Below are 17,795 nucleotides of genomic sequence, written 5' to 3'. Positions count from 1 at the left end.
AGACTGTTTCGTGGTTACCCACTCATCAGGAGATTTAATGAGAATGTGTTTTACCATCGCTTATTTACTGAGTGTACAGGGTGGTTTACATAATGGTAATGGCCGTAATCAACTGGCTTAACACTATCTCCAAAAAACAGCACTACAACTTCAGATTTATCTGTCTCGACATTGAAGAATTCTACCTATCAATCAATGGACAGCGCATCACTACAGCCACAAACAAGAAGATAATAGACTTTCTGGACGTCACATTCAATCTCAACCAGGACACCTACCAGCCATATACAAAACCTAATGGTACGCTGCAATAGGTTCACCGCAAAAGCAACCACACACCCACTACAACAAGGAACATTCCAGGACCCTCTGACCGCGCCGCACCTCCATACCAGAAAGCACTGGATGAAAGCGGATCCAACTACACCCTACAATACAAACCTACCACAAGTAAAAACAAAAGAAACACTAACGCAACAACATCCTCTGGTATAACCCCCTTCAGCAAGAACGTTGGCACCAACATCGGACACAAATTCCTCGCAATAGTAGACAAGCACTTCCCAAAGGATCACAAGCTCCATAAAATATTCAACCGCAACACCATCAAGATTAGCTACAGTTGCATGAACACCACCAAACAGATTATCGATAACTACAACAAACATATACTGACACTCCCACAAGCAAACGATACTACCACCGCAACTGGACCAGAAGCAAACAAGACATGCAACTGCCGACAAAAGAACACTTGCCCACTTGACGCAAACTGCCTACAATCATCAGTCTTTTACCAAGCCACAGTTAGGTGCAAAGACAACAACAAGACGGACATATACAGTACATTGGACTAACGGAAAACGACTTCAAAACAAGATATAAGAACCACAACGCGTCTTTGTGCCACGCTAAACACAAAAATTCCACCGAACTCAGCAAGCACATCTGGAACCTGAAGAACAACAACATTAAACACTGTATTTCCTGGTGCATGGTATCATCACATAAGCCGCATAGCAGTTCCAGTAAAAGGTGCGACCTATGTCTCAAAGAGAAATTCCTCATTCCACACTAAACAAACGAAATGAGCTGGTATCATCATGCCGCCACAGGAACAAAGCCCTTTTGTGCAACACTTAAATTGTTGTTAAAGTACGCAATGCATAAATAAAATTAGGCAGATTAGCCCAGTACCATTATCTAAACCACCCTGTACACTCAGTATATAAGCGATGGTAAAGCACATTCTCATCAAATCTCCTGATGACTTGGTACCCACGGAACAGTCTTGTTGAGATGAACTTGTAGTCCATTTGTCTCTTTCCTATACAACTATGTGTATGTGTATATATATATATATATATATACAAATATATATATATATATATATATATATATATATATATATATATATATATATATATATATATATATATATATATATATATATATATATATATCCTTCCATCCTTCCATCCATTTTCTACCGCTTGTCGCTCTCGGGGTTATGGGAGTATATACAGTATATACTGTATATATATATAATTTTGGATGTGCGTGCGCGTGTAACAGAGGCCAGCCATTGTGGCAAGGCCATATCTACATTATCTACATATATACACATAAACAAACACTCACACACACACATACATCACAAATTGCGTGCAAGCTCACACCCAAATGCATGTACCTTTAGCATTGTTTAACACGAGTATCCAACATTGTAAACAACATTTGGAAGTCAGAAAAAAAGAAAATCATCATCGGTCCCCTTTAATGATTGATGATTGATGTTTAATAAATGGGTTCGGTCAAATCGGGGTCTTCTCTCATCCATCTTTTTTGCACTTTCAGATGGAATGGTACGGCCTCTTCATTCAAATGAATACCTGATGGACTTTTTACTGGATGATGGATGCATCGCCTTTTCTCTAAGAAGAGTGATCTGGAGAACTCCTCTGTGTTTCAACAATGATTTTTATGTGGATTTTCACTATCAACAGGTGACCAGATGAACAGCTGAACATTCCAGTGCACATTTCCTAGTCGTTTCGGTGAAGACTTTTGTCTTTCTCTGTAGCTTTTGGATGACTACCTGAACGGTAATCGTATTCATGAATCTTCAGTCCAGCAAATGGCAGAACTGTCAGCTTTGCAATATCTGTCTTTGGGACTGAAGGACCAACCCTCATTGTGAGTGTTATTGATCATTTGGGATGTTTATTATTACCTATTCATTGACATTTTATTAGCACTCATCTGTTGACAATGTTTGAAGTCACTCATAGTCTATAGTTGACTGTCATGAGGTTGTGAAGGTTGAGTCCCGCTCAGTGACAGTGTGAAAGCTTGTTTGTAAACCGGTATATACTGTATGTCCCGTGATTGACAAAGTCAGCTGTGATAACGTTTAGCTCACCATCACCCTGAACAGGAATAGCATGAATATTTGTACAATCTCTACTAGTGTGTAGTGTTTTATTTTCAGCATGATGGAGAAAGTTAAATGAGAAGTGTTTTTTGATTCCCAAGTGTACTGTGTACATGTTTCTTGTCAGGCAGGAGATAAAGAAATACCTTCCTTCCGCGGAGAGACAGAACGCTAAAATGGATGAGATCCACTCTTCCTGTGTGAGCAAGATAGAAGCAATGCAGTCCCTCAGCCCTCTGGATGCCAAAATACAATTTGTTGGTTAGTATGAAGTTTCTTCTCCACATTCTGCCCAGAGGAGCTTAAATACCGTTCAAGTTAATTTGCATTTGTACTGAAAGTGCGTTACGTTTATTCAGTGAAAGGGGACTATTTACATTATTGATAATGTTCATATTGCTTGTTTAAAGTAATTAATAAGGCACACTTTAAATACTTGCAATCACAATGTTAGTGCAAATAACTTGGAGGAACGTCTATTTTGTATTGTGTTTATAATATTGAAGAGTACATTATGTAACTGTTTAATTGCATTTATGGCGGAAGGATCTATGTAGTAATAAGGTTTTGGACACTGTGTCACGTGTAGTGGTAGTCAGGTACAGTGGAGTGGAGACACACAGTGTTTGACCTGTGTCACGCCCCTCTTTATTTCTCTCGATATATTTTTCTTTATACCTGCTTTTTTCTTTCACGTTGTTATCGTTTGACATTTTTATAATGATTGACTTTGTAAGTAAATTATACACAAAGCGAAAGGGGAGGGTCAAGCTAAGGCTTTTCCTCCTGACGACTTTGCGTTTGACTTTCAGTGTTTCTGAGAGAGCAGCCTCAGTTTGGCTCCAACACATACTTGGCGCAGAAAGTCAGCCAACGTGACTGTCCTTCACCCTGCATTGTCAGCGTCAGCCATAATGGAGTGCTTTTTATCCATCCCAAAACACAGGTATTTCATTGATGATCATTCACTCATACTTTACTGTATTTTCTTAAGTCAATCAACCAATTAATCACAAGTGCCTTGAAGAGCTGCACAAACCACGACGATATTCCCTGATCTGAACCCATATCTGGGCAAGGAAAAACTCCAAAAGCCCAACAATCTTCCATTTTTATTTTGTCAATTACTTCCACAATTACATCCATTCATTTTTTAGATAATCTTACTTATCTTACCATATGAAATATAACTTACTTCACTAATTATTATTTATTTAGGGAAGTGAACAAAAGTTTTAGCAACTGCTATGTAAAGGAAAAGGGGAAGGACTAAATAAGCTCTGCTTCTTCCTACTCCTTTTCGAACATGTTGAATAGAGAAACTGGAAATCGTGATGTATCATGTTGTATGTGGGCTTTGTACCGTGGCTTGTGCAGCCCTTTGAGACACTTGTGATTTAGGGCTATACAAATAAACATTGATTGATTGATTGATTGATTGATTGATGCATGCATGTTCCAAATAAACACAAACGCAACTCAACTCAACATTTCTCAACCCATACAAAGTATTTCAACATAAAAATAGTCAGCTTATTTGGCTTTTATTGACATATTCCAAAAAACATTGTGTAATTCTACATTCCCCAAAAAACATTCCAATTTAAAAAAGCGACATTTTACAAGGTCCAAATTTATCAACTCATTCCAAAACTCAATTTCTTGGCCCCAAAATGTTAAATTTTTCCACATTTCTCAACGCATTCAAACCATTACAGCATCAAATACTTAGGATAACACTTTTTTTGCAACCTAAAAATTCCCACTTGTACCTACATTTTACAATTTTCATACACCGGTTCAGTTCAACTTACATGAACTTCACATGAAATCTCCACACATATTTCCTTGTCAATTTATGTCATGTTTTTAACTGCATTAGATAGTTTAAATTTGTTGTGTTGTTATGTTTGTGGTCAGCTAATAATAGTGATTTGTCAAAGTTGAACTAAAAATGTTGGCTAACATTGATTGCGGAGTTGCTTTACATTCAATGTTAGCCAACATTATAGATAGGCTGCACTATACTATAGCCCAATGGTCCCCAAACTACGGCCGGCGGGCCAAATCCGGCCCACCAGCATCCCGGCCCGCAGGAAGTCCCAAATTAAAAAAACTAAAACAAATAAAAGTTTTTATTTTTTTTATTTTAATTTTCTATTCATAAAAGAACCAAACTTCATGAATGTTTTTTGTGACAAACAACCACGACTGTATATATATATATATATATATATATATATATATATATATATATATATATATATATATATATATATATATATATATATATATATACAGTATATACTATATACACACACACACACATATACAGCCCGGCCAAAGGCCAAATTGTTTTAACCCAATGCGGCCTCCGAGTCAAAAAGTTTGGGGACCCCTGCTATAGCCTATCTTAACAACAACATGACAGCAAATGTTTAGTTGTTTCCTTGGGACTGCTTTTGTGTTTATGCTTGCGCTACTGACGTGTACACGTGTATGAGCCAGCAGTGATTGAGAATCATGAACGTCAGACTTTTTCCTTTGGCAGAAGGCCAACATTTAATCAGCCAACTTTCAATTTGTAATTGTGAAAAATATAGACATGTAAAAAGTATATTTACATAAATATTTAATTATACTGTAATGTACTGTAAGTGTAACTTTGAGCAAGAAAGCAAGCAAAAAGCCCCTTTAAAGTGCACATAATACTCCATTCATTTTCTACCGCTTTCATAATATTGTTTGAGATACAATGGCTAAATGTCTCTTTCCTTTTCAGGAGCAAGTTTTTCAAATTCCTCTGCTTGACGTTCAGTCCATGCGGACTATACGACCTAAAAAAGCAGGAAAGCTGCCGTCAATGGACATCAACTATGGCCAACCCAATCAACCCAAGAAAGTGACAATTTGCCTCAAACAGGTGATTGTAACCTTTGCTCGTTAATTGCTGCTCAGAGGGTGTCATAGGTTCAACAGCTTTTCCTGATACCAGAAGACGACCTGCACCTTCTCTCTGACATTTCAATCCAATCCAATTATTTCTGACATGCAATAATTAACATAGCGTGTTCAAAGTTATACACAGCAGATCTTGTTTAATACTAATCTAGTATTCCCATACATGCTTTATTAATGGTGGGTTGTCACAAATAAATGGAATGTGGACCGCCACAGATAGATTTGGTGCAACATATTTGCTCAACTCATTACCACATTATTGGGAAAGTGTGAATGTAGCTTGTCGTTACAACTACTGTATTTTCCGGACTACAAGGCGCACTTAAAATCCTTTTTTTTCCTCAAAACTCGACAGTGCGCCTTATAACCCGGTGTGCCTAATGTACGGAAGACTTCTGGTTGTGCTTACCGACCTCGAAGCAATTTTATTTGGTACATGGAGTAATGATAAGTGTGGCAGTCAAACATAAGAGATATGTGGTAAGAGGTATGATGGCAATATCACTCAAATAAACAACGCCAATATTTTATATGTTCCATTGAAAATATAGAACATTACACACGGCGCTCAAAAATCTATCAAAACATTTTAGTACGACTTTGGTAAGCTATGAAGCCGCCCCGCTTGGTGGATTATCGTCGCATTAAACATGCAAGTATTATTATGTATGTTAAAGAGGTTCATTTAGCCTACTGATGTGTATATATACAAGTTTTGTACCTGACAAGTTTCGGCTACCTTGCTTCTGCAGCCTTGCTGCAGAAGCAAGGTAGCCGAAACTTGTCAGGTACGAAACTTTACCTTACTAGCCTATATAAATCAACCTTGAGTATTATTATGGTGTGTGTGTATAAGGTAAGACATATTAACTGGCGTTTTGTTTCACAAAATTATGCAAAAGCAACTTTTCTTACCTTCTGGTACCTGCTGATCTGTATTTGGAAAAATCCTAAAAAATTGCGCGTGTCCGCCTTTGTAGTCCGTACCGACGACGTAGTCGATAAGCTTCTTCTTTTTCTCTATCTTCTTGTTATGGGACATTCATCCTCCGCTGTTGCCATTTCTAATATAAAGCACTGTAAAGTTGTTACTTATACAGTATCTGTCAGTAAACCGGCCATGAAAGCGCTAAAACATACCGGTGTAGTGAGTTTACATTAATCACCCAAGGAACTTTAGTTATTAGAGTTTCAGTTTGAGTTTTTTCACGGGACACATTTCCGGCCTTGTTGTTGTTTCCGGATGAGGAGATGCTCCATTATTGAATGTCATTAAAACAGTTAGCTCCATCTTTTGACACTTCTTCCACTCCCGTCCTTGCACGCTACACCGCTACAACAAAGATGACGGGGAGAAGATGCTGTCGAAGGCGAGCCACGTAAATAAGACCGCCTGCAAAACGGCGCATCCGGAAAGCGGCTTGAAGATGATCTGTAAAACATCATCTTTGCAACATTTTGACCAAAGAACCACCATTACATGTTATGTAGACCACAAGGAAGTGTTTTCCATTTAGAAAAAATAAATAATAATATGACTCCTTTAATGCGCCTTATAATCCGGTGCGCCTTTTATATGAAAAAAGATCGAAAATAGACCATTCATCGGCAGTGTGCCTTATAATCCGGTGCGCCCTATGGTCCGGAAAATAAGGTAATGTATGTTACGCACATCTATAGCCTCCTTTAGAAAACTCTCCGTGAATTCCAACGTAAACATTGCATAAGCACCAAGCTCATAATGTACGTACGCCAAGAAATAATAAAACCATACTGCGCAGAATTTTACACATTCTTCTCTTTATAAATCACACCTGCAGTGAAGTGTGCGCAGAAGAGTACCTCCTCAGTGTCCTTCCACAATCATCCATAACAGGGCAAGAGGGTGCGTTTTTTGCATCGGTCACAGCAGTCAGTCACTTTTGTTGTATAGTGGAATAAGATCAACACTCTTGTCAGTCATCCACTCTCTTTGTCTCTGTGGGTGGAGGCGTGGGCCGGGCAGGTACCATAGACAGGCAGAAAAGTTCAGCCTCGTACCATTAACATAAGTTAATGTAGTAGACGCCATCAGGTTCACCCCAAAAATCGAATCACTTGTTCCTGATCCCATTTCGAACATTACCTTAAAGTTTCATCAAAATTCACCCTTACATTTTTTTGTCAAATTTCTAATTTACTGACCGACCGATAAACCTGGCGATCACATAACCTTGTGGCCCAGGTAATAATTATAGTTATTAGTTTAAATGCAGAAAATGATGCAACATACGTAGAAATGACAAATTTAATAAGATAAAGTAACTTTATAGAAGACTTCTGTTGGCAAAGACGACGATGATTGGAGAAGGAGGACAGAAGGAAAGAGCCAGACGGACACCACCTTAATGCTTTGGAGTTATTTCTTCCTTGAACTAAATTGTGATTCTCACCTTCTTTATCAAGGTGCTGACAGTTGCCACTTTCAGCAGCCACATTGCGGTATTATTTTGCAGCCATCCTGGATTTAAAATAAGGAATGGAAGGAATTACTAACCCTAAAAGTTTTAAAGACAATACTATTCTAGAATACTTTATAACAGAAATGTTTCCACACTAAAAACTAACCGAGTGTGTGTGTGACAATCCTTGGTACTTTAACTTTTTAACTTTAACTCTGGGAAAAAAAGAGGTGAGACTGCAAAATAAAGCCACTGTGTGGGTCATAAAAAAAACAGTAGTTTCAGTAAATTGCAAAGTGACTAGGGGGGGAAACACCCAATAAAATGTGTAATTGTTGTGTTTAATAAATGAAACCAATAGAATAGTGGGATAAAGAAGTGACAGTTTAAAATAATGCACATCAGAAATATTGTGAATATAATTAACAATTGGCGAAATTACTAGTCCATGTACCTCACCTGTCACACAAAGACAGCTGGGAGGGTTCAGCTCACCAAAGACCCTAATGTGGACAATCATTATAGAAAATATATGGATGTTTATTATTTTATACTACAAATTATGTTATATGTTGTTTCTTGTGTGACTCGACTTTTTCAGTGATGTGCTTGTTTTTTTTAGGCGAAGGAGTTGTGTCACATCCTTGCTATGATAATGGAAGAGATGATCCGTCCCTCAGTCAAGAGCAGCATTTCTAATCCCCGGTAGACTGTGTCTGTTTTCATTTGACCATGTTTATTCTTTTAACTTGACTAGAATACATGACGTACAATATATGCACACTTGTTGATAATGATCATGTCATCTTGAAAATAACCATGTAATCATGCTTACAGCTGCATATACATGCATCTTTTATGGCAGTTTTCCAACTATAAAACTTTCCATACTGTGTAAAGTAAAAAACTCACACATTAATTATAATTTGTGCACTTCTTGTTTTTAAAAATCTGATGTATATTATATGCAAATTATACCCTGTAAAATTGCTCAAATACATCATAAAAGGGGACTTATGATGATTCTATTCTACATTTAACACACTTACTTGAGGTCTAAATAATATGGGTATGCTTTGGTGTAAATATAAAGTCACATTTATAACGTGCTTTCTGTGTCTTTCTGCAAGTGGTTGGTGTGTAGAAAAGTTCCCTTTAAATTGTATGTTGTTTGCAAATTTATTACAAATAAAAAACTCAAAAATCACATGTACATAAGTATTCACAGCCTTTGCTCAATACTTTGTTGATGTACCTTTGGCAGAAATTACAGCCTGAAGTCTTTTTGAATACGATGCCACAAGCTTGGCACACCTATCTTTGGGCAGTCTCGCCCATTGTTCTTTGCATCACCTCTCAAGCTCCATCAGGTTGGATAGGAAGGTTTTCATCCAGGATGTCTCTATATCAGAGATTGGAAAACTACGGCCCGGGGGCCACATCTGGCCCGTTGTTTTTTTTTATTCCGGCCCGCCAAATATTAGAACAAAATTAGGCAAAGATCAGTTTTGAGAATTGCCTCAACAAAACTGATACTAGACTTTGACGCATTGGCAAAAAAAGGGTGATCAGCAACACTGCTCCCACTGAAGGAGAAAGTAAGTGTTAACCCTGTAATACAATTTGTGTGTTTCTTTGAGGTTCCCATGTCTGGGAAGTCTATTCTTAGTTCCAACCGATATGATATGCTTTGAAATGCATCATGTGTTCGCCTTGTCTGTCAAATTTCAAAAGCCAATGGGGCCCCTGAGATATATATATATATATATATATATATATATATATATATATATATATATATATATATATATATATATATATATATATATATATATATATATATATATATATATATATATATATATATACATATATATATATATATATATATATATATATATATATATATACACACACATATATATATATATATATATATATATATATATATATATATATATATATATATATATATATATATATATATATATGTGTGTGTGTGTGTGTGTGTGTGTGTGTGTGCGTGTGTGTGTGAGTGTGTATATGTATATGTGTGTGTGTGTATGTATGTATATGTATTTGTGTGTATGTATATGTATGTGTGTGTATATATATACATATATATGTGTGTGTGTGTATATATGTGTGTGTATATATGTATATATATGTATGTGTATATTAATGTACAAACGTGTATATATATATATATATATATATATATATATATACATATATATATATATATATATATATATATATATACACACAAATATATATATATATGTATATATACACACAAATATATATGTATATATGTATGTGTACTGAGGGTTACTGGTTCAATCCCCACCTTCTACCATCCTAGTCACGTCCGTTGTGTCCTTGAGCAAGACACTTCACCCTTGCTCCTGATGGGTCCTGGTAAGCGGCAGCTCTCGCCATCAGTGTGTGAATGTGTGTGTGAATGGGTGAATGTGGAAATAGTGTCAAAGCGCTTTGAGTTCCTTAAAAAAGGTAGAAAAGCGCTATACAAGTATAACCCATTTACCATTTACCATTTACTAGGGTTGTACGGTATACCGGTAATAGTATAGTACCGCGATACTAATCAATCAATCAATCAAAGTTTACTTATATAGCCCTAAATCACAAGTGTCTCAAAGGGCTGCACAAGCCACAACGACATCCTCGGCTCAGATCCCACATCAGGGCAAGAAAAAACCCAACCCAATGGGATGACAATGAGAAACCTTGGAGGGGACCGCAAGCACTGCACTTTTCAATGAAGATAACTTTAAACTAGTCTTAACTTTAAAGAAATACACTCTATACATTGCTAATGTGGTAAATGACTATTCTAGCTGCAAATGTCTGTTTTTTTGTGCAATATCTACATAGGTGTATAGAGGCCCATTTCCAGCAACTATCACTCCAGTGTTCTAATGGTACAATGTGTTTGCTCATTGGCTCAGAAGGCTAATTGATGATTAGAAAACTCTTGTGCAATCATGTTCACACATCTGAAAACAGTTTAGCTTGTTACAGAAGCTACAAAACTGACCTCCTTTGAGCAGATTGAGTTTCTGGAGCATCACATTTGTGGGGTCAATTAAACGCTCAAATGGCCAGAAAAAGAGAACTTTCATCTGAAACTCGACAGTCTATTCTTGTTCTTAGAAATGAAGGCTATTCCACAAATTGTTTGGGTGACCCCAAACTTTTGAACGGTAGTGTATATATGTATGTATGCATGTATGTATGTATCTATGTATACGTATATTTATATTCATAATATTGTGGGAGTCGAGACAATGAGGCGAGAGAGCGAGCAGTAGTTCTGAGCCGCTGGGTTTATTATCAGACTTCCTTCTACAACAACACCCCTCTTTACCCGGAAGTGTGTCCTCTTCTATCTGGTCACATCCGGTCTATCCACAGATCCCCAATCTGGTGATGAGAACATTTGGTGACCTGCTACAATATAACGATTATTAATAATTTTTTCATGACTATGTATTTTTCCCTATATAATAATAATTATGATTATTATCATTTTCATTATTTGTGTTATTATTTTTTATCTTAGTATTCTAAGCAATAGTAGTATTACTTGTAGCAGTGTCACGCAGTGTCACGCAGTGCATACTCCGAAACAGTAGATGGCGACACCCAACAGTCAGTAAGGTAAAAGAAGAAGAAAAACACAACATGGCGCACACTGTTGCAGGGTGGCTTCGACGTTTGTGATTGACAGCATTTTTTAATATCATCTTCCAATACATCTGTACATGAAGAACGGTAAGTTTATCTGAGAGCGGTGGCTTTGTATTAAGTGTCTTCACTGACATCACAATTCGGGCCAGAAACTGTAGGTCGCTACTCTATAGAGGACAGCACTGCGCACCGTCAATAGAGCAATGATTAACACGTCAAAAGACCGGGACAAGTCGGTGTTGAAAGATGCCAAAACTACACCAACATCTGTACAGCTGTACAGGGATGGATTTGAGCCTAAAGAGAAGGAATGTAATGTCGGCAAAAGGACGCTATTAAAGGCGATTATCTCGATTTACTAGCAACATCGGTTTGTTGACCCAGGAAGCACCAGGTCATTATTTGTCGGTCGTGTTATGCCCTAGTGTGTGAATGTTGTCTGTCTATCTGTGTTGGCTCTGTGATGAGGTGGCGACTTGTCCAGGGTGTATGTCAACTTCCGACCGAATGCAGCTGAGATAGGCTCCAGCACCCCCCGCGACCCCAAGAGGGACAAGCGGTAGTAAATTGATGGATGGATGGGTGTTATGACAAATAAAAGTAGTGCACTCACAGCAGTAAAACCAATACATTACCAGTAATTATAATTGTGAATTACCTGATTTCACTACATTTCTTGGATACAATTTATTGTACGGTATAACAACCATTATGGATAGAGAGATTGATTGATTCCCGTAGAACCTATTAATGTGGCCATCATCTTTATTTAATTAAATATTAAAGATTAAAGTACCAATGATTGTCACACACACACTAGATGTGGTGAAATTTGTCCTCTGCATTTGTCCCATCCCCTTGGGGAGCAGTGGGCAGCAGCGGCGCCGCGCCCGGGAATCATTTTGGTGATTTAACCCCCAACTCCAACCCTTTGTTGCTGAGTGCCTCCCTGTTTACTATATTTACACAGCATGTTGACTTGGCAGTCCATTTAAAAAAGTTAGTTTTATTGTTGTGTCATTTTTCCACAGACCACTCTGCTTATAATAAGCAGAACATCCAGATGCAGCACAGGAGCAACAACTAAGCAAGCCAAAAAAAACTGAATCACAGTTCCGCAGCCTTCTTTCTACTGGCCAGTGCAGGTTTGGGTGTGCCTCATGTCACACTGGCAAAGGAGACAGGAAAGGGCTTGTCGCTCGGTGGAGCACCAAGGCTGAACCACCTCAGAATGAGTCAAGCGTCCACACTGTGAAGGCTGACGGGTCCAGAGTCCTTATAAAAGCCTCAAGTGTGCAGTGATCATATTTGTACCTCACAACGCTGACAGAAATCTGTCTGGTGGATTTGGCTTGTTGAGGAACATGTGGTGTGGCTTCTGTTATGGAGTCAAAGGATAAAAAGCAGGTGAGTTTAGTTGCTCAGTTAAACATTTGCATGTGCTCTTAACTTTTTAAGCTCTGAACCATTTCAGTTTGGTTTGAGATAACCTATATAAATAAATCTTACCAAAATGAGTAGCTCTCTGCCAATTTGATTTTGTAAAAATAGCTCTCACAATAAACATTTTTTAGAGGCATCCAAAACTGTGTAACCTTACGTACAAATGCATTAACCTTATAATTTGATGCTTTGGCATTGTTTAACTCAAGTATCCAAGATTGTAACAACATATATGTCAGAAAATAAGGACAAATTACCCAGGGAGACATTGGGAACTCACATACAGAAGTATTCATTGTTCCCTGGGATACTAACTGTTAGTGTAATACATTACATCTATGTTGTAGTAAAAACCTCAATTGTGATGAATCCGTTAGTTTTTTAAATCATGTACCATTTTGTAGGAGGAAGAGCCTGTTACTTTGGGCTTGTTGACTCACCAGGCTTTAGGAAGACTCAAGGATCAGCTCAGCGACCTATTGGACCAATACCAGAAAACTACATGCAGGCGGACATCTGCTCAGGTGAACACACATAGTAAATTTGTTGATCTTCCAAAGATATATTAATTTTAAAGAAAGTGAAAAAGGCACTGATACCCACATTCTGTCTAGCTGGTTGTTCTCCTTTATTTGTCATGTGACAAGGCAAAAACACAAACTTTCTGAGCATTCCTAGGACCACATGAGACGTGCAAAAACCTGAGATCATAACAAGTTTCATGGCATATTAAAACAAAATCAAATTGCAGCAATATTTTTGATAATTACATTTACAATAAAAATAATAGAAAGTTCAGAGTAACAATAAAAACACCACAGTTTAAACAGATGTATTAACAGGTCATATGCAAATCAAAATTAAGTTTGGAAGATTCCGAGTGAGGAACATCGACATGACATGACAACATGATGTCATTTAAAAAAAATGATAGTTTTCTATCAGTAATAAATGGGAGCATGGCTTTGGCTAGGCATTTAACCACACTTTCTGTGAGCGCAGACAATTTCTCAGGTCAGTGTAAACAAAACAGTTTGCACTGACCTGGCTTTGCTCGCCAAACGCAAAGTGTTTGCAAAGTGTTTTGCACATTCAGAAAACTGGTTTCTCTGTGTTGATAGGCTCATCTTGTTCCAAAGGTTCAAACTGAAGTATTCCCACATTAGTGCGATGGCATTTGGTTTTGTGATCGTTTTGTCCATGTTAGCTGGTACATGCTAACTATTTGCACTGTGTGATGCTAGCGGGCCAGCGGCCCCGCGTCACTGCACAAAGAATCAAAGACAGTTAATGAGGACAAGATAATTCACCCCCTTCTTTTCATTCCACTATGGCACAAACGCGCGTTGCTGTTAAAAGCGGGAAATTGAAGCATGCACATGGTGAAATATCGACGCTGGACAACTTACCAACTTAATTTTCATTTATTGTTGGTTAATTGACTTAAGGAATTTTGGCACAGACAAGGCAGGAAAGACATGGCTGTCTGTTCCCGGCCCCCCTATATACTACAGTCACTGTAAGAACAGGTGGTTGTCAGACTCGATTGATGTGTACTTATCTTGGACTTGAAGCACTACGTGGTCAGGTATACTGTAACTTTTGAGAGTATATGTGTGGCACGGTTTATATGGCACAGTCACTTTAGCTCCGAGAGGTGTATGTTACTTGGCCATGTGTTTGTCCTATATGTAGCTTCAGCTATTTGCACTATTCTTGGTTAACATATTCATCCTATCAACCCATTTTTATATTTGTGCTGTTTTTGATTCTTTTTTTGTGATGTTTTTGATTACTTTTATGTTGTTTTCACCATGCCAATGTTATCTGCACTCCCTTCATTTGATTAAATATAGGCTTTTAACAACTATTAAACCATCTCAAAATCTGAGACTGGAACTTAAAGGAGAACTGCAGTTTTTTTGGAATTTTGCCTATTGTTCACAATCATTATGAAAGACATGACAACAAATGAAATCCAATAAATAACCATTCAAAACCGCCAACAATACTCCATTTACATTTTGTGATTTGGAATATTTACCAAGTATTAATGATATTGTTGTTATAAGCGCTAACGCAGACCAACTACTCATTGCGGCGCCGTGATCACTACTGTGTCCCTATGTTTACATCATCAAGTGGTCAGCTGTTTCCTCGCTTCCTTGCTCCGTGTAAGTTTATTGTAGATCATAAATCATGCATCTCACCTGAGCAGAAGACGTCTGAGTAGGGAATATATGAACATCCCAGCAGTCGGCATCCTAATGACAGCAGACGTTGCATAGTAATTGATGTTTTGTTATGTTTGTTGTTGGCTCTCATGAAGTCTGCAGTGAGTAATAATCAGTAATGAAGAAAAAAAAAAGTGATGCGTTTTTGAAATTATTGCGCCACGTATGCTTAAAATGATCAAAATACGTAAATTTTAAATGTTATTATAAGGCCATGTCCACACGGACACGGACGGTTTCAAAAACGCATATTTGGGGTTAAAACGATCTCCATCCACACAAGTTTAGTTTCAAAACGGTCTATGCATGACAGCATACACCTGCTGTCATGCACATTTTGTCCAATCAGAAGCCTGAAAAAAGCAGCCACATCTGACTTGTTGGCATTACATCTCTGTTATGTTTATTTTGATAGTAGACGTACACAATGACATGTACATTATCTTTTAAAACCAACCTGCTCATACACAGAGCCCTGGGAACATTCTTTTTTTTCAATGTTTATAGCGCGCACGCACACCTGTGCTGCTGAAACCCAACACTGATAGAATTATAACATGTTTAGCAATATGGTGATGTATTACATGTGCAGTGAAGTGTACATCCATCCATCCATTTTCTACCGCTTGCCCCTTTCGGGTTCGCTGGGGGTGCTTGAGCTTATCTCAGCTACAAGCTGAAGTGTACATTATTTCTAAAATCAGCACGTACAGTGTTTCCCATAAACTGCCAAGATACCTGTGGTGGTGAGGGCGTGGCTATGGGCGTGGTCATCATGACATCATCGAGTAATTTGCATAATTTACTACAATGATATGATTTTCTCTAAAAAGGCTAAAAAAATGTATACTTACTAATTAATAATAACAGTTTTGTTTTAAACGTCCATCCATCCATTTTACAATATAATTACAACACTTTATGTACATATTTATATACAGATTTGAACAATAAGTTATTCACTGAAATATATTTATTAATTGTGGTTCTTACAAAAAATATATCTTATAAAATATAAAAGCTAAAATGTCTCTTAAAGCTCTGCCCCTTTAATTAGTGCATACTAAATAATTTAACTTTAGCCTACTACTACAACCATATTATTTACCAGCAACATAAAGTGAAACAGAGGCAGAGGTGTCCTGCCACAGTCAGTCAACATCCTCCTCCTCCTCCTGCTGCTGCTGAACAGGTCGCACTGGAGCTAGTCTTGCTCGCCAGACCCTCCTCCAGAGAAGAGGGAGACACTGGAGCTAATAAAAGCTGAACGCGCTAATCGGCCGCAATCGCGATCATCACACACACGCGGTCCAATACAGCACCTATACAACACTGCTGGCGCATCTTCTTGCTCCGACTCTTTCACTCGCCATGCTCACAAAGTCGCGTTAGTTAGTCTGTATTAAAAGAGAAGCTTCAGGTGTGTATTGCTGGACAAAAGAGGAGTGCTGCCACCACTCGTTGTCATCCAGATAAGGTGCATTGGCTCGGCTCGGCTTGCCTCGCCTCGCCTCTTTTTGTTAGTTTTTACTTGAAACTATACTACAATATTTTACAAAAGTAACAAATAAACAGAAAACTTGAACTTGTTTGCCAAGACGTCTTACCCTCGTATTTTGATCCGGTCGGTCCGTTCTTCTTTTACTTCGTCGTCGTAGTCTTCTTCTTCTTCTTCTGGCCCACCAGGTGAATTAAGTGCTATTGGCGGAGTTACAATGCATAGTAGGCTACCGCCACCTACTGCACCGGAATTGTAACTACAAGCTACATTCACAGACAGAGTCCCATTGCTTTTATGAGCGGTCGAGCGAGTCAAAAGCCGAAAAATCTATTTGTGGCGGACCTAATTCTTTCGTGGCGGGCCGCCACAAATAAATGAATGTGTGGGAAACACTGACGTACTAACGAGCCAAGGAAACCCTTTCGCATGTTTGAGTGCCTATATAAAGCACACAGACGTGCGTGTGCCGCTGCAAAACTCTCGTACAATTATGAAGAATTTAATCATCTATATAGTGATATAGTACGTGTAAAATGAAGTGTATATCGTCTTTAACATCAGTACACGCTACAAGTAATTACTGTGCCATATCCAATAATTTTCTAGGTTGTATGATGTATTATTTATTTATTTTTAATAAGTTACCTTTCGATTGGTACGTTTACTTTTGCTGAACTTTGTAAATTGTTCATAACATGAATATTTTGGACTATAAATTAGTTGTAGTTGCAGCAGCTACTTTATTTGCATTATTTTGAATTTGAATTTTTTAAACGTATCATTATCTGAATTAATGTACCGAGTAATCCCTACGCCAGGATGTCACAAATTCTGTAAATGCTTAACCACTGTTTGTGTATTCTCCTTCTTTGTTGGAACATGTTTAATTTCGAAAACTCTTAACATCAACAATAATAATGAGATTGTATGCATAACTTAATAATATAGTTAATTTTTTATCTATGACTCATCAAAATATTAGATGTATTATTCTCCTAAGGGTTTCTTAAGATTTGTTTGTTAGATCCTATTTTATGCGATTACAGTATATGTACTTTATGTACTTA

The 17,795-nt window shown here is 37.6% G+C and overlaps 2 protein-coding genes across 2 annotated transcripts in view; both read left to right on the top strand.

Moving 5' to 3' along the window:
- The window catches only part of myo15b (myosin XVB), a 178,095-nt gene extending 169,159 nt beyond the window's left edge, over positions 1–8,936 (top strand). The window contains exons 61-66 of the mRNA XM_062057478.1: positions 1,858–2,006; positions 2,084–2,196; positions 2,562–2,695; positions 3,247–3,380; positions 5,217–5,357; positions 8,459–8,936. Of these exons, the coding sequence (XP_061913462.1) occupies positions 1,858–2,006; positions 2,084–2,196; positions 2,562–2,695; positions 3,247–3,380; positions 5,217–5,357; positions 8,459–8,545 (758 nt within the window). The 3' untranslated portion in view covers positions 8,546–8,936. The remainder of the gene's footprint in view (positions 1–1,857; positions 2,007–2,083; positions 2,197–2,561; positions 2,696–3,246; positions 3,381–5,216; positions 5,358–8,458) is intronic.
- A 2,553-nt stretch (positions 8,937–11,489) lies between these two features.
- The window catches only part of tmem94 (transmembrane protein 94), a 120,881-nt gene continuing 114,575 nt past the window's right edge, over positions 11,490–17,795 (top strand). Inside the window, 3 exon segments of the mRNA XM_062056475.1 lie at positions 11,490–11,634; positions 12,582–12,957; positions 13,398–13,517. Of these exon segments, the coding sequence (XP_061912459.1) occupies positions 12,934–12,957; positions 13,398–13,517 (144 nt within the window). The 5' untranslated portion in view covers positions 11,490–11,634; positions 12,582–12,933.

Source organism: Entelurus aequoreus, linkage group LG08 (genome assembly GCF_033978785.1).
Source record: "Entelurus aequoreus isolate RoL-2023_Sb linkage group LG08, RoL_Eaeq_v1.1, whole genome shotgun sequence".
Taxonomy (NCBI): Eukaryota; Metazoa; Chordata; class Actinopteri; order Syngnathiformes; family Syngnathidae; genus Entelurus; species Entelurus aequoreus.
This window is presented reverse-complemented; position numbering and strand designations above follow the sequence as displayed.